Consider the following 25,955-nt stretch of genomic DNA (forward strand, 5'->3'; position numbering starts at 1 on the left):
CACTGCTTGTTCACCACTGCCCCCCCCCCAGTGCCTTCAGACTACCTGCCCGGCACGGTGTGGACCTCCTTGAGCACTTAAGAGTTGTCAAGCTCCTCGGAGGATGGGGCGGGTCCTTGAGACAAGGGTCTTGGTCTCAGCCAACTCGAGGTGTGGACCTCACCTGTGCATGGATCGGAAGAGGAAGGGTCCTCACTCTGCACTCTGCCCAGCCCCCGGCAGACTGGCCAGTCCCACACCTGCTGCCTCTCTGTGAGAGGGACAGCAATCTTTGCTGACAGCTGAGTGGAAACTAGCAGCTTCCCTGGTTGGCCCCTCTGCTCTCACTTTTGTATCCCAGCATAACACCCCAGGCAGAGACTTGTTATTTTCTTATAGTTGAAAGAGCAGGTCTGAGCTGGCAGCTCCAGGTGTAACAGGTGCCTCTGGGATCCAATACAGACCCTGTGCCCTCCTCTGACTCTACTGCAGGGTGGCCCCTCATCATACACCGTGCTTCCTGCCCAGGAGTAGAGGTCGTTAGGGCCTCTGGGAGCTGCCCTGACTGGGAGGCAGAGGCCAGTAAGTGTTCCGACCCTCCTTCCTTGAACAGATGTGCAGTTTTCTTTTCTTTTTTTTTTAATGTAGCATATTTTTCTTTTTTTCAGTGGAGGTACTGGGGATTGAACCCAGGACCTCGTGCATGCTAAGCATGTGCTCTACCACTGAGCTATACCCTCTCCCGATGTGTGGTTTTCAAACAAGGCCACCAATTCACTGATACCTCCCAGCAAGAGGTACCAGCCCTGTCACCTCCCACCTCCAACCAGGGGGGCTTTTGTGATGCCTTCAAGGAGCAGGATGCAGTGACTATTTGGCTGCTGCTAATCACACTTGGGACACTGGCTTTGGGAGACTTTGGCTGTCATGTAAGAAATCTTGGTGGGGCCACCAGGTGAAGAGATGAAGAGAGAGAAAGACCATGGCCAGGGGTGGGGAGTGGTGTGAAGGGGAGCAGAACTGAAGGAAAGGAAGGAGAAAGGAGGACCCCTACTTGGGCCCCATTGCGCAGTGAGCCTTGGGGAGCCACTACCCAGCCGGGCCTGTTGAGACCCAGGTGAGAGCTGCCTACCTGAGCCCAGGCAAACCTCAAGATTTGTTAGCAAAAATAACTGACAGTTACGGCTGTAAGCCACTGCTTGGGGGTGACTTACTCCTTGGCCGTAGATAAAGCACCTTCTAATCAGTTCTTCCTCCTTCCTGGTCTCACTCCAGCTTCCTGAGGACCAGCTCCCCAGATAAGCCACCTGCCTTCAGGTCCTTGTCTATGGTTCTCCATTCAAAAGGACCCAAACCTGCTGGGGAGGTAAGGTCATTCAACTTGGGTAAGATCATTAACCCACGCCTTGGGGGCTTCATCCAGAAAAACGGAAGGAGTATCATTTCTTACCTAAGATTCCTCTTGAAATGAAAAAATCCAGGTGAATTTAGCATCTGGCAGCTGGTGTCTCATTTGGGGCAGCTCACTGGCTGGGAGGCAAATTCTAATCTGGTTTCCAGGTGTGATGGTCATGGCAGGTACCTCCCGCCATCCTCCCAGAATTGAACTGCCAAAGGTTCAAGGAAGAAATGCCCAGCTGTGACTGGGCAGGTCTGCTGGTGGCCTTGCAACACCTTAGCAGTGCCAGGGAGCTATCTTCCTCCTCCAAGGCCCTAAGGGAAGTAAACAGACTCTGTTCTTATAGAAATGTTCCTGTATCTTTCTGATAAAGATAACACATGGCTTGCCTGTTTTTCTTTTCCAGTCAAATTACGCCAAATGACACAAAGTTAAGAAACAGTTCCATTTCAGGTTCCAAGATGTAGGGCTGCAATCAAGGATCTGAATGAAAATTCCTGGCAAAATACAGTAATTAGAATCATAATGTGAACAGAATTGAAATGGCCCAGCCTCCCACAACACTAAAAGACAGTCTGGTTAATTTCCAAATTATATTTGAGCTCAACATGCAATGGGTGCTTTTTCATTTGGGCAGAGAAAATAGGACTGAAGATTATTACAATAACCACACAAGACTAGGAATGTAATTATAAAATAAGCCATAACCTAGCAGGCAAATCAGTTTTAATGTGTTTCAAGAATTGAATACTCTTTATGGAATTAAAAACAAAAGGGGAAAGAAATCAACCTGCAGAAAATTAAGAGGTTAAGACACAGAAAAACTTTGGGAGTCATAAAATCACAAATACAAAAGCAACAAATTAAAAAAACAGCACACACACAATTACAGGTTTCAGTAACATTAGGAACCAGTACATACCCAACAAATTACTTAATCATCAAATAGCTTACTAATTTTGTAAGGGAGCTGGAAGTTGCTTGAAAGGACTTGATTCCTCCTTCCATCACAAGAAAACCTGTAAAGACTGCCCAAGTAACTCTGAAAAGTGGAGCTCCTTTTCTCAAAGAAAACAGAAATGGAAGGGTTTTTCTCCTCCACACACCTCCAACACCAAAATTTGTACATTCATTCAATCCTTTTAACTAAGGCAACCCAAGGACAATTTCTTGAGACCCTAAACACCCTACGAAACCAAATTCTATCCATGTAAAAAGGAAAAAGAAAAAAAGAAATGAACAACCTTCAAAACAAAGGGTGGTAACTCTACAAAGTACAGGATGTTCACCAGTATAGCTTTTGTGGATTTCATGTTAAAATGCCTGTAAAAGCAGGGGTGGCCAGGAGGGGGGTCAAGACCCAGCCAGGCCCTGGGTTGAGAAATGACACGTTGTAGAAAGGTGATACACAGATCAGGCCTCAGATACCTTTTCAACGCTGCATACTGCTGAGGTAGGAGCTTTAGAAGAAATGTAGAACATCTCAGGGAATTGAAGTATCCTCATACCAAACAAAGAACTGCCCTCTTGCTCGACTGGGGGTGTAAGAGGGCCACGTGTGACCTTACACAATTCAAGAGTTTTTGTACCAGACTGCAGCCAAAAAGGAGAGAAAGCCCCAAGATACAGCCCCAGGAGGTGGGCAGGACCCTGGTGCTGCCCAAGGGATACCTGCAAACTCAAGGGGATGGGGTGGGAGGGAGGAGGAGAACCCCGACTGGCAACTACAAAACACTTATTAGCAAATGGTATCAAAAAAGTATCAAAACATTTAAAAAAACTTTAAAAACTGCCAGGCATGGTGGACACACAGGGCAGGCTCTCCAAGCACCTGTGAAGCTGCCCTATACTTTAGAGGTTTATCCTGGGGCTCAGGCTATCGCCCCTTCCCTTTTGAAGATGCTCAGAATCCACGGAGATGGTGAGGATATCCAGACCACACAGCCAGAACTGCCCCTCCAGGTTTGGGACCAGCGGGCTGAGATTCTAGCCAGAAGTTCTGAGAGCCAAAAGCTCGGTGAGATGCTGGCCAAGCCGCATACCAGGGAGGACCTGGGAAAGGGTGCAGTAGGAGGCTGCTGACTCTAAAAGGGGTGGTGGTGGAGTCCTTCCACTTTCCACGTGGCTGCAAATCACCAAAAGGTCAATCGGGGCTTAGAGGCCAGGCACTCTGGACCACAGGTTAACGCACCTGAACACAGAGGGGATCTTGGAACTGGGAGGGACTCTATTGCCCTTTGGCATTTGGGTTCCCATCCAAAACTGATCACCCTTTAGAGTTGGCTCCTGGGGTCCCTACTAAGTTGCCATGAGGTCAACTTATTCAGGGGAGGGGGAGGGAGGCATTCAGAATATAAACACACACATGAGGTTTTCTACCCAGATCAAGATCTAGAAGCAGTCTTACCTGGTAGTCTAGATTTCTAAAGTGGCAGGATGTTAAAAATACGAATTGAGCCATACGCACAAGCAAGATGCTAAAATAATCTCTGTGTTTATTTTTTTTTTTTGGAAGGAGGTGGTATTATTAATTTTTAATGGGGTACTGGGGATTGAACCCAGGACCTCGTACATGCTGAGGACCCACTCTCCCACTGAGCAGTATTTTAAACAGCAGGAAGACCACTCGAAGTAACGATTCTTCAGCTTTTCTACCCTGCTTCCCTTCTAACATTACATTAATGTCTTAAGCAAATGGGGTTCCAACTGGGGTGAGGCTCAAACTCCAAAACGACCACTAATGTGCAGTTAAAACTCCAGTTTTCTAAAAAGGAAGAAAAAAAATTAACACCTGAATAAAAGCCCACCCTGCTCATTTTGAAAGATCAAGATGATCCATGTGTTTCCAAAGGTCAAGCAGAGTAGCTCGGAGCAAGGAGGTTGAAGACACAAGGGCAAACGTCACTGTTTCTGTCTCTAGATGGCAGCCATGAGAACCCCAGCTTTGGTCACCAGGGTTTGAAACCACACTATCGCGATTCCTCAGCTCAAATGGCCATCCGCCTGAGTACATCCCCAAGCTCTGCCCATCTGGGTTATTAATGATTCTCTTCCTTCTCAGCTGGACTGCACAGAAGGGTGCTTTCCATCTTCAAAACACAGGCAGCAAAAACCTGCCACATTCCAACCTCTCTGCTCTCCCATGTCCAGGCAGACACTGCTCACTGGTTGTGATGCTCCTTTCCACCGACGCTTACGAGCTCAAAAACCTTTCTGGGCACAGCAGAGCCACCACCAATTATCTGAAGTCGGTCTGCAGAAGACGACCTCATCAACCCTACCTTTAAAAGAATGCTCGCCACCTCCACCATATTAGATTCTAAGGCATGTATGTCACAAACATCCTTCATAGCGGCCTAGAGAGACATCACACAATATCAGGGGCAGGACACTGTATGTCACCCACAAGGCACAAGAAAATCAGAATAGAAACCATACTGTACCCTTATTTTGGGAAACATCCTGGTAGTCAAAAATACAACAGCTGGCTTTGGCTAAAAATTCATTGCTGTCCTCTTCCCAAGGTCAAAGCCTTCCTGCTCCCCAAAGCATGCATGCATGGAGTCTTTATACGTGCTCCTCTCAACCTGCCCCTGTATTCTGGTTGAATGACCATTTCTTTGTTTAAGACCTGGGCTGAGCTGGGGAGGACAGACCACAGGTCCTGTGCCTTCTAAAGGGTCTTCAAATGATGAAACCTTTCCTGGAATACGAAAGGGTTAAGCTACCTCACATTTGGCAGTGGCTCCACAAAAATGTGTTTTGTGGAGGGCTGGACTAGGTTTGAGACCAAAAAAACGGTTTCAGGCTCAATGAAGTTTGCAAATGCTGGGTTCATGGAGGGTTAACAGTTAATGCAGGACTTCTCAGAGCCTTTAATACACTGAAGTGTTGTATTAAAGAAAAGATCCAAGAAGAGTGTACAGTTTTTTGGTTTGACTGTTTGTATGCCCTGCAGAGCCCCTCAAGAGTTTGTAAGGCTTTAGCAACTTCCCAGCTAAACTCTGCAGACTGGTTGCCCAACTAGCAAGAAAAGGCAACAACTTGGGTACTGAAGCTTTCAGCTCCCATGTTGCTCTCATCTCTCCTGGTCACTATTGAAACAGGCCAACCAAAAATCACAGTAAACCTTCAAGAGAAAGAAAAGGAAGGGCAGTAAAAAGACAAAAAAAAAAAAAAAGAAAAAAAGAAAAAAGAAGTATATTAACTGAGATCCTTACTCTAACATCAGTGTTAACAATAAATCTTATATTTTTTAATGGAGGCGCTGAGGATGGAACCCAGGACCTTGTGCGTGCTAGGCACGTGCTCTACCAGTGGGCTCTACACTTCCCCAGACAATAAATCTTGGCATGTTTTCATCTCTGCAATCGGATCTCTGCCGCGGTAGAGATCATTTGTGCCTCCCTAGGCTCACGACTGAAACCCAAGCCCATTCCTATGGTACTTGTATTACACAACGGCTTGGGCAGGAGTCTCAAACCCTCCTTACAGCACATGCACGACTGCTGTCTATTCCAGTAACCAAAGGAACCAGGGCAGGGTGGTCACACATCTCACAAGGAGGTGCTGAATACATTTTAATAGCTTATCCAGGCTGAAAGAGCTTACGCCCCAGAAGGAGCCTGGCCACTCTTTCAGCTAACCCTGTTGTTCAAAGCATGAGGAAACAGCTCCAGACTTGTTGAAGAAGTTGCCCAGCAGCACAAAACTCCTTCAGAGCAGACGGCCTGCCAGGACCAGGATCTGCCGCTGGAGTTGAGGGACAACCTCCTTATTGGGGATCAATGCGCCCTCACTGGTGCAGGAACTTCCTGTGGCTTCTCGAAGCTGCAGTCCAGGAAAACAATGACAAATCCTAGATGCTCCCTTTTCCTTTCCTGAGAAATAAATGGAGACCTGTGGGGCTCAGTACATCAGTAATATGTGAAACAGTGGGTCCCAGAAAAAAGACACGAAAAAGTAAAGTAAAAAGACAAAAGCACAAATTACAGAATAACGCTTGTAAAGAGCCTCGTGCCCCACTTTTAAAAAGGAACACACTGGATTCCCAAATGTGGCTGAGGCTCAGTCATTCCAAGAACAAGTTAAAACAGTCTGCAGGCACTCCCTCTGCCACTCCTGATAGTTTCAGGTTTGGGAATTCTGTGGGGGGGCCCAGGAATCCATTTTATTTTTTTAAGTTCAGCCAGGTTTGGGGGAGGTGTGGACTAGGGGGTCTGAAATGTCCCATTAGAGCCCTTCGTTTCACTACGAAAACGTCTGCACAACCCCTGACCTGGCTACTCTCAGGAGATGGTCAGGACTGCCTGGGCTCCCTGCCCATCCTGGGGACACATCATGTGGGAAGCAGCCCAGCATGGATCCAGGGACAGTTGTTGCCTGGGCCCAGGTTTAATTATTCAAGCAAGATAATATGTAAATTATATAGAATATTTAATCAGTTACTGTGATACTGTAGAAATACCAAGAATCATAAAAGTAAAAAAAGCTGCAAAGTTGTACATCACGGTCCAGGACTTGACCCAGGTACTGCTGGTCTCTGGGAGGGGCGGGTTCACTGGCCACGGTCCTGGGGTCTCTTGCCCTTGCCCTTCTTCTTCTTGTCCTCCAGCCGCGGCTTCAGTGCGCACACGCAGGCGGACACGCCAGCGATGGCCTTAGGCAGGTCGGTGCCCCGGCTCCACTTGTCCTTCTCAGGGTCGTACACCTGCACCGTCTTGGAGAAGGCCGTGTTCTCCCAGCTGTAGCCGCCCAGGATGTAGATGCGGCCCTGCCACACAGCCACGCCTGACTCGCTATTGGCATGCAGTAGCGGCGCCACGCGTGTCCACTGGTTGCACTGTGGGCTGTAAGCCTCCACACCTAGCACATCAAAGCGCTCCATGGACTCGATGCTGTCGTCACTGCCGCCGATGGAGTAGATGCTGTCCTCCAGGCTGCACATGCTGTGCCAGCCTCGCGCTGTGGTCATGGGCCGCCGCTCCTCCCACACGTCTGTCCGGTGGTCGTAGCACAGCAGGTTCTTGCGGTAGGGGCCGATCTGGTAGTCGTGACCCCCCGAGATGTACACGAAGTCTTTGTAGATGGTGCCCGCGTGGCCGTACGTGAACCTGCAGAGAGATAGACGGACAGACAGAGATAGAGCATGCTCAGTGCGGCGCGGGGCTGGGCCTCCGTGAGCTGGGGACCCAGTCTTTTCCTCCACAAAATGCAGACAAGTGCCCTCTGAGGGGGTCACGCGGGGAACAGGCACCCCCACCCCCTGCGCACTTGAGAGCCGCTGGGTGTGGACTAGAAGGGGCAAGCAGGGCAGGTTACACTCAGGCCCCTTTGCAGCCTAACCGCCTGGGCCAGAATACCAGGTCTGCCCTCTCTGTCCCTGTCTGAGAGGTGGGGGTTATCACTAGAGAGTTACCCTTCTCAGCAGGGCTGGAAATGACCTGCTTCTGAGGCACATGTGTGTACCTGACTCAGGGACGTATCAAATGGGGACTGAAACAGTACAGCCCCAGCTACATGACATTCTGGAAAAGTCAGCACTACAGAGACAATCAATACCGGTGCTGCCAGTGGTTGGGTCGGGGGGGAGGGATGAAAAGATGGAGCCTGAGAGATTCTTTGGGCACTGAGACTGTTTTGTGGGGTTTTTTTTTGGAGGGGGGTAATTAGGTTTATTCATTTATTTATTATTATAATTTTTCAAAACATTTAACGAAGGTACTGGGGATTGAACCCAGGAGCTCATGCATGTGCTCCACCACCGAGCTACACCATCCTGGCCACGACTGTTCCGCATGACCCTGTAACAGCTGACAACTATCATTACCCAACAAAACCTGCAAAATAACACAACCCAGAGAGCGAACCCTCACGTAAACCAGGGAGCTTCGGTAATGCTAGCATTATCAACTTTGGTGCATCAGCTGTAACAAATGTACTGGTCAGGATACTGCCAGACCAGATGTTAATGACAGGGGACACTGGGTGTGCTCAGGGGAGAGCATGTACTTTCAGTTCAATTTTCTCTAAACCTAAAATGGCTCTAAAAAAATGAAGTCTACTAGAGACAAAAAAAGAAAATAACAACAAAGTGCAAACAAAGGGGAAACGAAAAGGGAATGATGTTAGGACATTCAGGATGATGGTTCCTTAGGGGAGAGGCAGGAGGCTGGTGGATGGGAGGAAAGCACAGAGCAGGACCAGCCCCGGACAGACGGGAGTTACTGTTCAATGTCCTGGCTCTTGGGTTAGGCTGTGGGTTTGCGGAGGTACCACTATACAAGTCAGTCAATGAATGAAAAAATAAATGAGTGAATAAATGAAGTAAATGTGGGGCATATATGCTGTAATGATGACAGCATCATGATTATGTTTATTCCAACTCTGACCACCTGAGGTCCATTAAGGAAAAAAAACATAATAGGGTTATTGTAGTACTTAAGGTACATAAATCACCCTGGCTGGCCCAGAGAAAGTGACAGCCACAGATATCAGATATTCTTCTCACTATAAATAAGCCTCACTTCTCCACTTGTAAAATGGACAATAAACGAGACCTCTGGGAGAACACAGGTCTTAGTTTGCACAGGACATGGGCAGGACTCACACCATTGCCCTCCCTGGGTTTGGGTGATAGATTACTTGGGCACTACCTCCAGCCCCTGGGTTAGTGTGGACATCAAGGGACTCATCACATCAAGCTCTTGGCCCAGGGTTGGCATGTGGTGATCATGACTGTCATGACTACTATCATGACTGTCAAATCATCTTATTAACAGGTGTCCAGCTGTTACTTCATTGGCTTCTTAGAACCTTTACATGAAGGTGGTAGTTACGAGGGACTGGAGGAGCTGGGAACCATACCCAGACGCCTAACCCATGCACTCTTCTAACTCCCAGGGACAAAGTCCCCAGGACGCCCAGATGTGTTACACAGCAAGACTGGCTCAAAGGTCCAACCACAAAGACCAGCAAAAGAACTGGCAGGCACCTTTGCTAAACCCATGGCAGTAATAAAGCAGTAAATGGACACCTCGATGCCAGGAGACTAGAGAGGCAGATGAGCTCCGACCCCGGGAGCATTTCCTGGGTGCCGGTTGGGAGGGGAGGAGACTCCTTAGCTCTTGTCCCATCCTTGCGACAACTCCACAGGGTTGGTATCATCATCACATCCCCTTTCCAGATGAGGAAACAAAGACAGCCTGGGGTGAAGACACTTGCTTGAGTCAGATCTAGGATAGATAACCTCCCACTTCTTTGAACTCCTCCTGCCCAAAATCAGAGAGATTATCAGGTAAATCTTTCACTCAGCACTCACTCCCCGAAACTCAGGAAGTGAAGAGACTAAAGTCACATTTGTCTCAGCGACAGAGCTGACACTTGCAGTCAAACAGCCTAGAATAGGCTCCCTGGCCCATCACCACCATGCCCTCTGCTCCTCATGGTCTACCCGCTGTTATTTACAAGTCGAGAGACTTTTCCTGGAGATGGAGGCTAAAATATCCAGAAAGGGAGGTGGGTTGACCTGTAACCTGAAAGTTGCCATGTTAGTACAGTCCACAAAACCCTGATCACCTTGGCAGGCCAGCCACGTAGGACCAGGAGTCAGTCTTGGGACTGTAGGTCTCAACCGAAGAGAGAGCTCCGTTCTCATTCCGGCCGCCAACAGCCACCAGCATGTCTTCAATGGAGGCAAGGTAGAAATCCACGCGGCGCTGGTTCATGGAGGCCACCTGTTGAGGCGAGATACCTGTACCTTTCCCTCCCCGACCCAGGTCAGCGTCAACATCCAACAGTGTGTCCCCAAACACATCCCACAGAAGGCACACCTGGGGAAGGTGGCCACATGAATCTGGGGAAGGGAGCCAAACTTGTAGAAAGAGGAGTTCCTTAAGTGGGAATTCTCAGAGCTCCCAGGAGCCTCAAAACATCATGAATCCCCAAGAGGGAAATGGAGAACTCGCTTCCCCAAACTTGTCTGGCCACATAGTTGACCTTGTGGCCTAGAATTCTGCAGGACACACACAGTTCACAACTGCTGATTTACTGGTTTCCTGAAATAAAAGTTAATCTTTCCCCTCAACACTCCCATCAGATATTTTTAAAATTAATGCTAATCGCCAAACATGTTAACAGGCAGAAAGTGGCACTCAAAAGAAAATTTACAACAGAAGACCTAACTTTTTCTTTCTTTTTCAAATCACCCAAGCAGAACACACAAATGAACATGGTCCCATGGGAGATCATACGTTCAGGCTGCCACTGCTATGAAGGTTTGAGGATGGGCTCTAAAGCTGGGAGCCTCCTTCCAGTGGCAAGACCTATACCTTGGAGGGTGGTTTTAGATTTTTGAGAACAAAATAGAAAGGTCATCTGAGTCTGTTCAGAGCCTTGAGCTCAGAAAAACACCAAGTTAAGTAAAAAGACTGAGGTGTGAGTATAAAGACTGAGACAGACTTCGCAGGTGGCGGTCCCAGGTCCTCTCCCTGGGAGAAGAGGGGCACACCTGCCAATCAGCGTGAGCTACAACCGCTGACCCTGGAAGGTCAGTGTTCCCCACCCACATCCAGAAGGAGAAACTGGAATTGGGAGAGGGCAGGGAACTAGCCTGAAACACACCCTGGTCTGAAACACAATTAAGCCAAGTTGGGATGTGAACATGGGTCTGATGTCAAGACCCAGGCTCTGCCTGGAATCAGCCGCCACATCTGCCAAAGGGCCACAACTCCCACCAGGGTGAGCCCTCGAGGCCTCCTTAAACCAGCTCCTAACCTTTCCAAAAGAAGAGCTCGGTGGAGGCTCTGAGACAAGGGGAGCCCATTGGGACGTTGGGTCCAATCTCTAAACTGGTGCTATCCAATATGGTAGCCACAAGCCTCGTGTGGCCGTTTACACTCAAATGCACCTCGGTTACAATGAAATAAAATGGAAAACTCAGTTCTTCAGTCCCACAGGCCACACGTGGCAGGTGACTGCAACATCGGACAGCACAGATGTAGAACATTTCTGTTGGTGCAGAAAGTTCGCCCGGACAGCACTGCTCTGGACACTGACTGACCCTGCAGGAGGTGGCCAGTCAGCCCTCACTGCCTACGGCCAGGTGCGGGCGAGGGGCAGTGGGAATGATCTGGCTCATCACTATCACCACACCTCGCTTGGAAGCAGGACAGTGGTCAAGGCCCGCGGTGGGGGGTAGGGAGGGGCAGTCAAGGTTAAGGAGATCAAAAGTCCTCAAGAATAAAGAAATAATCTGGCTTTAATCTCACCTTGATCCACTGTTTACAGCGGGGGTCATACCTATAAAGAAGGTTGGAGGCCGCATCCCCTCCGTTGTCCCGCGAGAAGCTGCCACCAGCGATGAAGATGAATCCCCCCAGCACAGCGACACAGTGGTGGCTCCGCCTGGCTGGCAGGGGTGTCTCCTTGACCCACTGCTCACTCTGGGCGTCCAGGTAGCAGGTGTCATCACTGAGCTCCAGACACCGCTCGGAGACCTCGCCGCCCACAAACAGCAGGCGCTCCTCATTGGTGCGGAGGGCAGTGCGCTTGGTCTGCATGACGGGCTGGGCTGCCAGGCTGTTGTGGTAGCGCACGGCCTCCTCGATGAAGCCCTCGCAGTTGGCCTCCCGGGGCAGCAGTGAGCACACAGCTGGCTTAACACGGTGCAGCAGGTCATTCTTGGGGATGAGTGGGAAGTGGATGTTCTCCAGCACCTGGTAGGCGTGGGCCTCGCGCTCCGGCTGCTGCGTCAGCCACTGCAGGGCAGCCTGCAGCAGGTCGTGCTCACATTCCCGCTGCACCTCGCTGCTGCCCAGGTAGATGCACAGCTTCTGCATGGAGATGTTCTGCAGGAAGTCAGGCGTGAAGGACAGCGTGCCGAAGTGACTAAGGATGAAGCCATCAATGAAGGCATCCAGCCGCTTGAGGCTGTAGATGGAGGCCAGCTCCTGCAGGTACAGGTAATTGTCCTCGCTCACCTCCTGCTCCAGATACTCGCAGCAGAAGTCCACTACCGTCCAAATCTGCAGCAGGTGGGCCGTCTCCAGGATGTAGTCGATGTTGCCGCCATCCAGCGCCAGCTCACCACCATAGAGGAAGTCTACCACAGCCTTGAGCCCGATGTAGGAAGCACCAATCAGCTCCACCTCCTTCTGGAAGGCCTCGCGCATGCCAATTGTGAACATGGAGTTGAAGTAGTCGCTGCACACGGCCAGCAGGTTGCGGTGGGCCGGCACACGCTGCTCGTCCGCCACCAGGATGACGTCGCAGAAGAGGCCTCGGAGGCGCTGCTCATTCAGCCGCTGCAGCACCGTGGTCGAGTGGTCGGCCCAGCGGTACACCTGCGGCAGAGAGCACAGGTCAGGACAGGGGCAGGGGAGCACACCAACTTCCCACTCAACAGCTGCAGGGTCCTGGGATCTATCTGGTATGTCATGACCAGCATTTTCAAATACAGTGGAATGAGAGAGAACAGAAAATAAAGTAGCAGCGCGCCTCCCAGAACAGAAGGCTGTTCCTCCACGTGTGTGTCCGTGCATGTGTATTTGTATTATTTCCTTCTTTATAAAAAAATTCTTAACTCAATCTTTTTTGCTTTCTTTCTTCTCTCCTTTCTCTCTCTTTCCCTCTCTCTTCCTCTTCTCTTTTTTAATAAATAGAATTCCTGAAAGTTTTCCTCCTTCCCTCCTTCCCTGGCTGTGTGCAGGTCACGGCACATAGGCTTGAATACACTGTCCCATCAGGACGGTGGAGTCGCCTGGTCGTAGCCTCTAAAGTCAGACAGAAGCTGGTGGAACCCTAGCTCCGCCACTTTGCAGCTGTGTGATCTCAGTGAGTCGCAAGCAGCCGGGCCTCTGTTTCCTGTCTCATGAATGAGGATGAGGGTATTTACCACCCAGGTTTGGGGTTGGGGGGCTCATGAGACAGAACTTGGCACAGAGCCCACCCGAGGAGAGCGAGAGGGATGTCAGCCACTGTGATGGTCAGTTCCAGGGGTATGATGGGTCCAAAGACTTAGCAACAGATCCAGACTAACATGCTCTGGGGAATCTTACTTTCAGAAACACGGCTTCAATATTCAGTGCCCAGGGTTAAAAGATATGTCTACAAAACGCTCTTTTCCCAGGGGCTATATGTGTCACATGTTGTGCTGTGCTCTCATTTGAGTATCATGAGAACCCTCCAAGGGAATGCCAATTACAATCCCTATTTCCCAGATGAGGAAAACTGAGGCTCAGAGAGACTAAGACACTTGCCCAAAGTCCCACAGTGACTGAGGGGCAGGGCTGGGACTAGAACCTAGGCCTGATTCCAGAGCCCAAACCTTTAATCACCACACTGCTGGAATTAACGAATCAATTAATATGAATAATTAATATGAATTAATTCAATACATTCAGGGTGGTGGACATCTATTGACTGTTAATCTGCCTGTCCTGGGCTTTTGAAGATATAAAGAAAAATCAGACCTAGACAATAGTTTCTAAATCCTTGGAGGACTAATATGCTTTGGGCTTTCAGGATATTTCACATTGCTTTATTTATTCCCTACAAAAACAACAAGAAAATTCAACATACGGAAAAAGAGACCATTCGGAAACATCAACTAGGTAGCAGGGTGATTCAAGGCCAACTGAGGAAAAGGGCGAGCTGGGCAGTAAGCCCAAGGTGGGGAACTGGCGGTGGAAAAAAATACAGGTGGGTGAGGGCTCAACAGGTGTGAGCGCCTCGGTGACTGGCTTGCAGGTCCCTACAGGTTACTTCTCAATACATGCCCTCCAGCAGTGAGTTTTTCCTTCCCTTTCAAATCTGTTCTTTGCTGCTGCCAGTGCATCAGTAACTGGGGCCCTTTATTTCCCTGTGGTCATTCTTCATCTTACAACGTCGATCGCTTGGTCTATATGACACTCTCAGGCAACTCCCGCACATTCCAACGAGACCAAACAGATGTGTCCTAAAGCTTCCTTTCCATCCAAGGTTAGAGAGCCAGGCTCCCCTGCCTTACATGACAGGACAGCTTCTTGTAGTCCCATACTCAGACATCTCAGTTTATTCTGGTTATTCATTGAGAGACCCAGGCTGGCTGGGTTTTGGCTTCTAATTAGGCAGGAATCGTCTGGGCTCCAACAGACACTGACTCAGGGACCCTCCTGGGTGTGGACTGAAGAAAGAAAATTAAAAAGCACTGCAGGAGCAGGGTATCGAGTAACAGAGAAGGCAAATGTCCTAGAGATGCAAGTGAGGGGCACCAGGTGGGCTGTCAGCTCACCTGGGGCTTCTGGCTGTCTCAGTGGGGAGGGACGCTGGAACTACCACACTTAGATGGGGGTGTACCCGCCCCAGGCTGCGGTGTGGTAAGGGGAAGAGCCCTGGGGAGGGGCGGAGGCGACAGCTGCGAGGGGAACCATCTGCTCCGTGAGCCAGGCTGGGAGTGGGCAGCTGCTGCTCCTAAAGCTGGGTCTCCATGCTAAGTAGGCACCTTTAATTCTGTACCTGGGTCTCGACTACAGCCCGTTTCTGGTTACTATACTGCAGCAACAGAGATTTAGAGCTAAAAACAGACAGACGTGACTTCCCAATTTCAAAGGGGCAGCAGTAACAGAGTTGCAGCATTTCATGTAATTTAGAAACTCTGACCCTCAGCATTTTCTGATGGTACTAACCCTGTTCATTCTTCATTTCTTATTTCACTGCCTTAGTCAGAGGCTAGGCAAGGTGAGAGAAAACAAGGTACTCAAGATCTAGCCCTGTACAGAATGCAGCAGGTAGTGGGTATTTTATGTTTAAAAAGGATTCAGCATCAAAGGGGATCAACACATTTTAGAGTACCTAAAAGGACAGTGGAAGCCATACAATGGAAGACTCTGCTGTGCTGAGGGCACCACTGATCACCACACACAGCAACTGGGGTGAACTTCAGAAGCAGTGACCACAGCAAGGATCCAGGCACTGGGGGGCTCCATCCTCCTACTCCACTTATGTAAATTTGAGGCCAGGCAAAACTGCAGGGCTGGAAGCTGGGAACGTGGCTATCTTGATTATAGCAGCCAGAGGGGTTTGGTAAGTTTCTTCCATTTATCTGGGTGCTGGCCACGAGGATATATTGAATGTCTAGAAAAATCAAGATTTTTTGATTTGGGCATTTTTTAAATATAAAAAGTTAGGACCATAAATACAATGAACCAAAGGATAGAGAACTCAATTCCTAAAAGCTTTGATTCAGAGAGAAACAAGCTCAGAATCTGGCTTTAAGGGACAAAGATTTCCAGTGCTATCAAACTTAGAAAGCTACACTGTCTCTGCAGCCAAGCTCCATAACAAAGGCCCTTTGAGTCAGCAGCAAGACCTTTCTGGGGTTTCACAGCTGATAACGCCGGGCTTGGCAGGAGCCTTCTCAGTAAACTCAAATGGAAATAGGAGACCATTTCTCAGGAGAACCAACCTCTCCTGAAAATTACACCCTGCTTTTCTTTTACACACACCTGTCGACCCTCGTTCCCTCTTTTTTTCTCTTCACGTCTGTAGGCTGATCACAACTCCCTTTATCTAAAATGGTATTTCTTAATCTTTTTTTATCTTGTTTTCAATCTTTTAAGATATTCCTCCCAATAGCTCACTATGTAATTTTAACCCCATATATATTCTGTATGTCTGTGCAGGTACTGTATGTATAATCGTGCTTTATATTTTAAAAGAATAAAATCCTTTCCACACTCACAAACACCAATTTCACATCGGGAGGGCAATACTGGCCCCACTGAGAATGCATGTTCCAACGTAACTATAGCATTCAATCTTCAAAAAAGAATACTTTTAAAGGAAAGAGTATTATTAATATTTATAAAGAGACAGGTGTAAATGGGGACTGTCCCACAAATTGGTCCCCCAAGACTTATCTATAGCAGCTGTAGGGACAGGGGCCACTCCAAGTCACTTGAAGAGTTTGCTAAAACTATAGATTTCCAGGTTCTGCTCTCAAATTTTAATTTACCAAGTCTGGGGTGGGGCTGGGCATATGCAATTCCAATTAGACACCTTCCCCCTCCCCTTCTCCCTGGGTGATTCTGATGCAGCCAGTGTGACAGTGTGACACAGGTAGGTAGCCCCACCCTGGGGAACCCACCCTCACTCGCTCCTAGGGTCCCAGAAAGTCATGACCGAGGGAAGGTTCTGGATCCTTAACAACCAGGTATTCAAAGTGTTGCCCTCACCATAAGGCTGGGGGCTGGCTTCTCAATGGATACATTCTTGGAGTTTTTGAGTCCCAAGTGGGGACGGAAATCCCATGGTGTGTACCCTGTCTGGTACACCTCTTAGGGTCGAGGTGTAGCATAAATAAATCAAGCTGTGTTTCTAACATCCCTCGTACCCCCAGCTCTCTCTGATTTTACGATTTTTCCACTCCTTCCACCTCTAGTCATCATTAGGGAGATTAACACCAGCACCAAGAATATAAAATGTCTGTACAACGAAAATGAGCCCCTCCGAAAAATATAAGGCTTCTTTGGCAATCTGCATAGGTGGTGAGCAACTCATTCACAAACCTTTGAAGATTCACTGATCTTGTATGGCCGAGACACTCGAGTCTGCCGGCTTCCCTCCATCATAAAAGAGATTGCAGCCCTAGGACAAGAACAGAGTTTCTAAGCATGTAGTAGTAACTGGAGGTCATTCATTAATTGCAGGCTCTACTGGCAGGCATCAGTGACAGCAAGAGCAAAACAGTCACATGGAGGAGAGAGGGAGAGAGAACTATGAGCACAAAGAACTCCCCGATGCTGAAAGCTGAAAAAACTAGGTTGTTGGAAGCACACAGAGCATTTCACAAGTGTTCCTTTTTCATCTAAAATCCGAGAGCATCCTATCTCTTAGCCTACCTCCTACAAATGCCTACCTTTTGATGCTCCATCTGAATTAGGCCTTTTCCATAGCTCAAGATTATAATGACAACAGGTATCATTTCAGAGCCCAGACCCTGAACCTAGGGAAGGGATTTACCCGTGCTAGCTCAGTTAACATCCCTAACTATGCAGCCAGGCTGATGTCACTTAACCCATATGACCGATGCAGCTCTTGAGCTCAAGGTCACAAAGCTGGTGAATGGCTGGGAATCACACCACACCTGAATCTGTCCAGCTTCGAAACCAGGATGCTCTGCTGAATGTGGCCCAGTCTTTGAGCATATCATGCTTTAAAATTTTTGTGGAGTTAGGATGTGATGCAGTGATGACTACCAAGTATAAAATATTCTAGACATAGGCACCGTCTTAAGTGCTTTCCGGTGTCTTCACTGATTTAATCTCCACAACAAGTCCATGAGGCCAGCACTATTATTATCCTGTTTATGGAGGAGGAAGCTGAAGGGAAGTAACTTGCCCAGTGAAACACACACAGGAAGAATAAACCAAGGGAGAATTCCATGCTCTTAACCCCTAGGCTTTTCTACCTGGCCATTAAAAAAAAATGTCCACAGGCAGGAAATTTATGCTGGGGCCTATGCCCTGCCTGGAACATCCAAGATAAACTTGAACAAGCAAGTCAACCTCTCTAGGCTTTGTGGTCCCGTCTCTATAGTGGGCTGGTATACCAGGTAATGTTAAGGTTTCTTCTACCTTTGAAACATCAAGTAAGTCGCTAACAGCACAGAGCCAGGCTTTAGTGGACTTCAGAGGACGGGGGCACACAAAAGGATTAAGCTAGCAATATGGGCACAAGTCACATCCTGCGATGGAGGGTTTAAGTGGGAACTTTTCTCCCTGCTGAGCTGAGAAGAGTCAATTTGTTACCTACTGAACAAACAGCCTTTTGCTAATGAAGAACAATGTGGCAAGCAGTCAGCACTGTGTCAAGATAATCAGGGACACATCCGGGGACCCCAGTGTTCCCATGGGGGCAATAAATTCAGGCAGTCAATCCTGCCAGCTCCCTGGGAAAAGGGACAACTAGATTCCTCTTGGCAAACTAGCAACTTTGTGACAAAGACCCTAACCCCGTGCTTTCTGACTGCCCCTAGGATGCTGGGGGGGCTCAGAGAACGGAGGGAAGGACACCAGCATTCATGCACTGCCAGTGCTCACTCCTGACTCCCGTTTCACCTTCATCCTCCAAGACAGGTGCCACCACCATTTCTGACACCCAGGCTCAGGTGGCCGTGGGGCTTGCCCAAGGTCACACAGCAGAAAGTCTCCACCACCCCAGGCAGCCAGCCAGGGCTCAGGTTTGCCTTCAGTGCTAAAAGCTTTCTTTTCTAGGCCAAGATTTCTAGAGAGAGTTTCCCCTTGCAGAGGCTCTCTTTTGTCTGCGGGCAAGTGGTTTTGGGACGATTCCTACAGGAGTGTTGGGTGTCAGCTGCCTCCTGTGCTTTCTGGAAGCAGGTGAGAGGGTCAAGCCCATCTGCAGGGACAGTGGCATCCCCAGTGAGGCGTAAAAGGTCTTTTAGCAAAAAGGTGGAGAGAGGCCATGTCGGGACGGGAGGGTCCCCAGGGAGCCTCCTCTCCCGGCTCCTTCCCAGGTTTCGACCCTGAAGCTGCCCAACCTTCAGCGGTCGGGGAAACACAGAGTCGTGGAGATGGACACGGATGCCCGCCAGCACTCACCCGTCCCGGGCCTCGCTGGCAGCGTCTCCGAAGACGCCGCTGTCGCTCGCTCCGACCCGGCACCCCCCGGCGGAACTGCCCGCACAACGGCCGCCCAGGCAGGCTCGAGCTGGCTGCGAGGAGGCGGAGGGAGGCGGAGTTGGGTCGGGCCCCGGGCAGGCGCCCGCAGCGGGACAGGGGGACACTCACCTGGGCCGCGCGGGGCCGGCCGCAAAGGCCGCACCTGTCTCACCTGCGGTGGCGGCGGCCCCCTCTCCCCCGCCCCGCCGCTGCCGCCGGCGTCCCGCCCACCCCCGGCGTGCTTGCCCTCCTCCCACCCCACGAGCACAAAGGGATCCCGGAGGCGGGGCGGGGGCGCAGCACGCGAGGCCAGAGACCCTCCTGAGGCAGGCCCGCCCCTCCGCCCCGGCCCCCGGACGGCGCGCGGCTCCCGGCCCGGGCGGGAGCGGAGCGCGCGCTGATGCCCACCTGGAAGGGCTCACTACGGGCGCGACGCAGGGACCCCCGGCGGCGGGGCCGGACGCACGGAGTGGCGGGGCCCGGGCTCGGGAGCCCGTGGTCTGGCCGGGTGCGCAGCCATGGCTCCGCCAGGAAGTGCGAGGCCGAGGGCGGAGGCGCGCGCGGCCAATGGCGGCGGCCGGGAGGAGGTGGGCTTAGGCGGCGCCGGGGCGGGGCCTGCGCGGGTTGGGCGGGGTCTGCGCGGGGCGGGGCAAGGGGGCAAGAGGGACATGCGGTTGGCGCCCTCCCTCCACAAGCTGTACCCCAGGCCACCGGCCTTCGTAGCCGCTCAGGCGGGCCGCACACAGTTACGCATCGCGAAATGCCTACTGAGTGTCGCCTGCTGTCCCAAGCGCGGGGACCCCCCATGGACGGGACAGGCAAGGTCCAAGGTATGGGGGACTGAGCGGTGTACCAAGACCTGAGTGCCGGGAGGGGACATCGCGGTGACAATTTGGCACCTCGGCTCCTTCCAGTCTTAGCTCGATATCCCCTGTGTTCACCCTATGGTGAGACTGACCCTCTGACCTCTGTGTTTCGAATCACACTCCCTCTCTTCATTCCCCTTCCAGCTTTCCACTTCACTTAGGTCGTACCACCATCTAATACTCTAAATCATTTTCTTACTCATTTAAATTCCTGTGTCTCTCCCCCACTAGAAAGAAACCCACCAGGGCAGGATTCACTGTCGGTTATATTCCTGGCTGGGCCCGCAGAGCTGGCATGTATTAGGCCCTCGATAAATATTTGTGGAATGAATTAATTTAACTCTTAGGGATCTATCATGGACAAACTTATGCCGCAGCATGGATGAACCCTGAAAACATGATGCTAAGTGAAAGAAGTTAGACACAAAAGGATATGTTGTATGATTTCATTTATATGAAGTGTCCAGAAAAGGCAAATTCAGAGACAGAAAGTAGATTAATGGTTGCAGGGGGCTGGGAAGTTGGGGCAAAATGGGGTGCAACTCTGAATATATGAAAAACCACTGAGTTGTGGGAAAAGAGTGACTTTATGGTATGTGAACTGCATCTCAATAAAGCTGTTACAAAACCAAAGCCAAACAAAAAACTTCTCTCTCCCCCTATTTTTCTATTCCCTGCCTCCTCTGGAAAGGATTTTGAGTGTTTTAAAGGGCTGCTGTGTAAAGCATGGTCAGATGCAGCCACTGAAGGGGAACCAGAAAAGAATGAAAAACAAGGATGGAGGGTAGGTGGGACCTGGCGACTCCTGGAGGCCTTTTTTCCTTCTGTTCTAGACAGGACCCTCAACTTGGCTCCTTCCATGAGAAGGTTCCCAGCAAGGCACCACCTGGCCCCATCCACAGCCTTGGCCCCACCCTCACCAAGCCCCTCTTACCAGAGGCTACCTGCTGGGGGTTGGGGGACAGATCTCAGTCACCTCTGGTGCAGAGTAAGGATGTAAGGAGTATTTGTGCAGATCGAATGATTGATTGCCTTCTCCAGCCTACCGGAGGGCAGATTGACATAGGGTGAGCGCCATCCTTTCTCTGGAGTAAGCTGCACCTCCTGAGCCTCAGTTTCCCTGTCTGTGAGTGGGGTCTATAAGTCCACTGCCCACTCCCACCCTGAAAAGCCTTACACTTTTGGGACATTTTTTCTTTTTACCTTTCAATAGTTGAGATTTGTATTTAATATTAATTTGTTCAGAAATAACAGTATAGAAATTCTTTTTAAATTAAAGAGGGTTAGGTTAAAACTACCCCTGGAACCCCTTAGAGAATCCTTTAGATGAAGTTTTCACTGCCTGTATTGCTGTCCTCCATCTCTCTCCCCTTCTCCATGAGGACAAATACACATTCGTCTTTCAGTACTTTCTTCAGGCATCTCTTTACTCCAAAGCCTCACTTGCCCATCTTCAACCCCTCCAAGACCCCTCACTACCTCAACAAAGCTAATCTCACATCTTGTTCTGTGTCTGTATCTTGAGAATCTCCACTCTTACATGAGTTCAGGCACTCATTCATTCATTAATTCATTCTGCAGACATTTAGAGAATTCCTACTATGTGCCAGGCACTGTGGTAGGTGCCAGAGATAGAAAGAAGATGCTTTCAAGGAATTCAGGGAGGGAGGCAAACAAGAGCAATTACTGTATCACAAGCAGTCCTGTGTCAGGCTAACATTCAGAGTGCAATGGATGGGACGTCTTCTTTTTTTACAGGTATAGTTAAAGATTCTCCCTGTACAGACAGACATAGATAAGAACAGACAGATACGGATAAACAAAGATATGTATGGCTCTCTCTGCGTATACATAGATGTATCTCTGCCTCTATCTAGAGAGATTTAACTGTGTATTTTAACAGCCTATAACTTGGCATGGACGTCTGTCTCCCTGGTGTTGGGTTCTATATTAGAACTCATATGAATGAGATATACAACCTGAAAGGGAGGGCCTGGAGGAAGGGCTTGGAACATATTCAGGACTCCCCACGACTTTGACCTGAAAAACATGCAGACTTGGACAACCTGACTTTATCTCGCTGTCCCCATCACCACTTTGGGAAAAATCCTTTCAGTTTTTTTTTCCTTTAAGTCACATTTTCAAATTAAAAAAGCATTGCACATGTAACTGGGAAAATACAGAAAAGTCTGAAAAGAAAACCACTCACTCCTGCACCATCCAAAAATAATCATCGTTCATATTGTTGTTTCTCCATATCTCACCCCTCCAGAACCACTTTATGTAGTTTCTTCACAATAATAACACAAGCACCACCACCAATCATATACAGCTCACTGTGTGCTAGACATGGCTCTGAGCTCCCTGAATTTATTATCTCTTCAACTCTTTGAGGGAGGTACTGTATTGCAAGTGCTCAAGGCCTGGCAGGTTCACAGATTTGGGCTGACTGAAGAACACTCATGGAGCTGTAGGTATAGCTGACATGCCTTTACTGCGGGCAGAATACACAGGCTTCAACGGCGGCAGCTGCCGGAAGTCCTGTCCGCCTTATATACCAAGGCAAGCAAAGCCGGCATCCCTCCACTATGAGCTTTTGGCTAACCAGTGCACTTGCGCGGCACAAGTCATTACACAAGAGTACATGGGTACTGCGCATGCGGGATAATATAGCCCAGTCACTGGGCACCGGATGTCTGGCCAAGGAGCCTGACGAACTCCATTTTCCCTACAGGTACTATTACTTTCTCTGTTTCTAGAGGTGGGGAAACTGAGGCCTGGAATAGTTTAATCACTTGCCCAAGGTCACAGAGCGTGTAAGAAGTAGAGCTGGGCTTTGAAGCAAGGCAGTCGGGCCCTACACTCTGCAGGCCTAACCTTGCCCGCTGCACCATCCTGCCTCTGGCGATGCTAAGAGTGAGATCCGCTTGCTGCAGAGAACTTGGAAGACATTATCTACCCGAGGAGGAGAGCTGTCAGTACTCACATATAAATCCAGCCCAGTGTTTTCTCCCTGCCCGTATCCCTGCTCACTTATGCACCTGACACCTGTGGGGCAGGCCCTTTGGAAACCGACTTTCCCCCATCCCTCTTTTGCAAACATCATGAGCTTTTCTCTTGTCCATAAGTTCTCTTCTATTGGATTGTGAAGTTGACCCTCCTGCACTGTTGGGCATCTAGCTGGTTTCACTATTGTAATAATGCAGGTGAACCTTCTAGTAAACACGCCAGATGGTAAAGTGGAGTGGCTGGGTCAGAGAAGCCACTGTTTGTAAAGCTCTGACCTTCCCCCAAAGGCTGTCCTAGTCAGTGGCCCCTGACGGCAGCTCAGCACCTCATCACTGCTGAGGTTCAGGTATCATCAGATGGAACCAGGGCCAGCTACGTAATCTGCAGGATCCAGTACAAAATGAAAACGCAGGCTCTTGTTCACAAATAAGGAAAAAGGCTTTTCCCTTTCTTCTGAAGTCTCTCTCTCTCTGGGCCCGTCGTGGTGCTTTTTATTTGCTGTTTCATGCTGTGCTCTTTTGGACACAGGGGTGCTTATGGGACTCATGCAGACCCTCACAAGCACCGGGGGCAGTGGGATCTGGGGGAGCAGAGCAGAGCCAGCCCTAGGCCTTCCTGCACTGTGCCAGGCCCCCACTGGGTGACAACGATTGCCAGGCAGGGGCAAGGAAGTCTGTGGTCAAAAATGGTCCTGGGGGCAGGGAGGGTGGTGTTGGGATGGTAGGACCACGTGTGAACCTGCAGAGGAAGCTCCAAGTCCCCCAGCACATGCTCCATTGTCCCATCTGGCTTCACTTTCAAAACATGAAGTTAGAAGATAATATTGTTAAGAATGTCAGGACAACAATCCTAGAGTCTTAATCCCCAAGCTCGGGGACTTTCTGCGTGTGGGGCCCTATGTGAACATTGGCCCTAGATGGGACAATTGGAACTATCACCTGGACATGCAGAATGATACAAAAAAGGAGGGGTAGCAGACTAATTGTGTGTGATCCACAGTCCTTGGGCTAAATATTCTCCAGATCTTCTGTGGGGTCCTCTTGGTACCTTGTGGGTCCATGCTACTGTTATCCCCACTTTACAGATGAGGAGACTGAGGTTCTGAGTGATTGGCCAAGGCATCTCATATCACACAGCTGGGAAGTTAAGGAACCAGGATGAGAAACCCAGGCTAGCGCCCAGATAACCAGTTAACCAGCACCGGATGGGCTGCAAGCTGGTTTGCTTTCAGGCTACCTTCTCAGCTTTGACCTTTCTGGTGCCAGGAGGTCACAGCCATTACTAAGGGGAGGCAGGGGGAAGTGTCAGCCAGCTGCCAGCCAGACCCTGGAACAGCTGGGCCTGGCAGGGGTTGAGGGGGAGGCCCATGAGAACTGCTACTTGCAGCTGCAGCCCTGGTCCTCCAGGGAGTTTCCAGGTCCCTGAGTCTTCTGGAGAAGGAAGGAGGGAGGAGGAGGGAGGGCCGGCCCTTGAAACACTGTTCTTCTTACCCAAGTTTTGTCCTTGGCCCAGCTTGCCTCCCAAAGGCTGAGTAATCTAGAAAAATTGCATCCCAGCATAAATGAGCTGGCCTGGGGGCCAACTTGGATTGCATCGCAAGCAGAATTCTTGGCTGAATCGCTCCTTCTAAGTTTGTAACCATTTAGACCAGAAGATAAGAAGCAACAGACTTGTAGATGGGTGGAGCCACAGCCAGAGTCTGGGCCCAGTCCTTGGTCCTTCCTAGTCTCAGACTAGAGAATAAAGGCCTCCTGTCAGGTGGCACTCGCTGCTTCCTCCTTCCTTTTCCCCAGGGCTTTTCTCCCCAGCTCTGCCTGGAATTGAGCCCTGGCCTGGCTGCTCCCTCACTTTGTGAACTGGACCTCAGCTTCACCTTACCTCCCTTTCCCATCTCCAGTTGGGGTAGCCTTTGTGCCTGTCTTACGGCATTGATGGTGAGTTAAACGAATTAATACATGACGACCACGTCTAACAGTACCCTTTACATAAAGCTCTGTAATTTGAGCTTTTGCTGATGATGCCTGATATTCTACCCACGAGAGAACTGTTCTTTGGCTGATGCCTTTGCTTTCTGTTAAAATAGTCATTGTTTGGAAATTGACTCTTTTCTATTTGTCATTTACACCTTAGTATTTGCTTATCAGCATCAGGCATGTGCTCAAGATCACGTTGTTGTTGTCCTGTGACTGGAGGCAGAGAGGTACAGAGAAGGAGGGAGAGGATGCAGGTACCACACAGGATATGTGGAGGCTCCCTCTATATCATGGTTTATCGTGGAACTGACCCTGTATTGGGGCCTGTCCCAGTCAGAACCGCTTGTCATTTAACCCCTGAGGTTCCTAAATAAGCTGGGATTGCCCACAGCCTGACTCTGCCATGGTCTGCCAGATTGGCCACATGCTTCTCTTTTTACCAACTGTTAAACTGTGGTGCTTGGGATTTCAGGGTTGCAAACCCGGCTGGGTCCAAGGCAAGTAGGTAACCCTGAGTGAGTCATGTCTCCTCTGGAATCTTTAAATCTTTCATGTGTAAAACCAGATGACACAGATAAAAGCCTTTCCAGAATTGTTGTGGCCAAAAGATCACAAATGCAGTTGCTTGCAGGTTCACTCATTGGTTATACGCCCTCTCCTCCTCGATGGAATTATAACTTCAAAAGTCTCCATGTGTCCACTTGTGACTTGGAGAACCTGGGCTGCGTGTTCTCTAAATAGGCATTTGGTATCAGTCTAGGATCAAGCCATCAAGCTCAGATTCGTGCTGGGCAAAATGGTCACCATCAGCCACATGTGGCCATTTCAATTAGTTAAAATTATATGAAATTTACAATTCACTTTCTCTTTTGCCTTAGCCCCATGTTAAGTCCTCAGTAGCCACAAGTAGCTAGGGGTGGCCATATTGGACAGCACAGATTATAGAAGCTTTCTACTGTTGCAGAAGTTTCCAGAGACACTGCCCTAGAGCAGCTCTTACAAACTGCATGACTTTGAGCAAGTTATGTATCTCTCTGGACCTCAGTTTCCTCATCTGCAAAATGGGAGGTAA

At 49.6% G+C, this 25,955-nt stretch overlaps 1 protein-coding gene across 2 annotated transcripts; it reads right to left on the reverse strand.

Moving 5' to 3' along the window:
- Positions 1–2,062: 2,062 nt before the first annotated feature.
- KLHL36 (kelch like family member 36) lies at positions 2,063–19,601 on the reverse strand. 2 transcript variants are annotated; one of them, XM_074370330.1, is made up of 6 exons: positions 19,444–19,598; positions 18,976–19,088; positions 16,924–17,002; positions 11,647–12,720; positions 9,956–10,113; positions 2,063–7,491 (listed from the first exon to the last, which is right to left on the reverse strand). In XM_074370330.1, exons 3-6 carry the CDS (start codon positions 16,984–16,986, stop codon positions 6,936–6,938), a joined length of 1,851 nt encoding a protein of 616 aa, XP_074226431.1. In that variant the 5' UTR covers positions 16,987–17,002; positions 18,976–19,088; positions 19,444–19,598; the 3' UTR covers positions 2,063–6,935. The 2 variants fall into 2 exon arrangements, with proteins under 2 accessions (XP_074226431.1, XP_074226430.1); XM_074370329.1 differs by lacking the exon at positions 18,976–19,088 and having other exon boundaries at positions 19,444–19,601.
- Positions 19,602–25,955: the final 6,354 nt, after the last annotated feature.

The sequence above is a fragment of the Camelus bactrianus genome, chromosome 9 (genome assembly GCF_048773025.1).
Source record: "Camelus bactrianus isolate YW-2024 breed Bactrian camel chromosome 9, ASM4877302v1, whole genome shotgun sequence".
Classification (NCBI taxonomy): Eukaryota; Metazoa; Chordata; class Mammalia; order Artiodactyla; family Camelidae; genus Camelus; species Camelus bactrianus.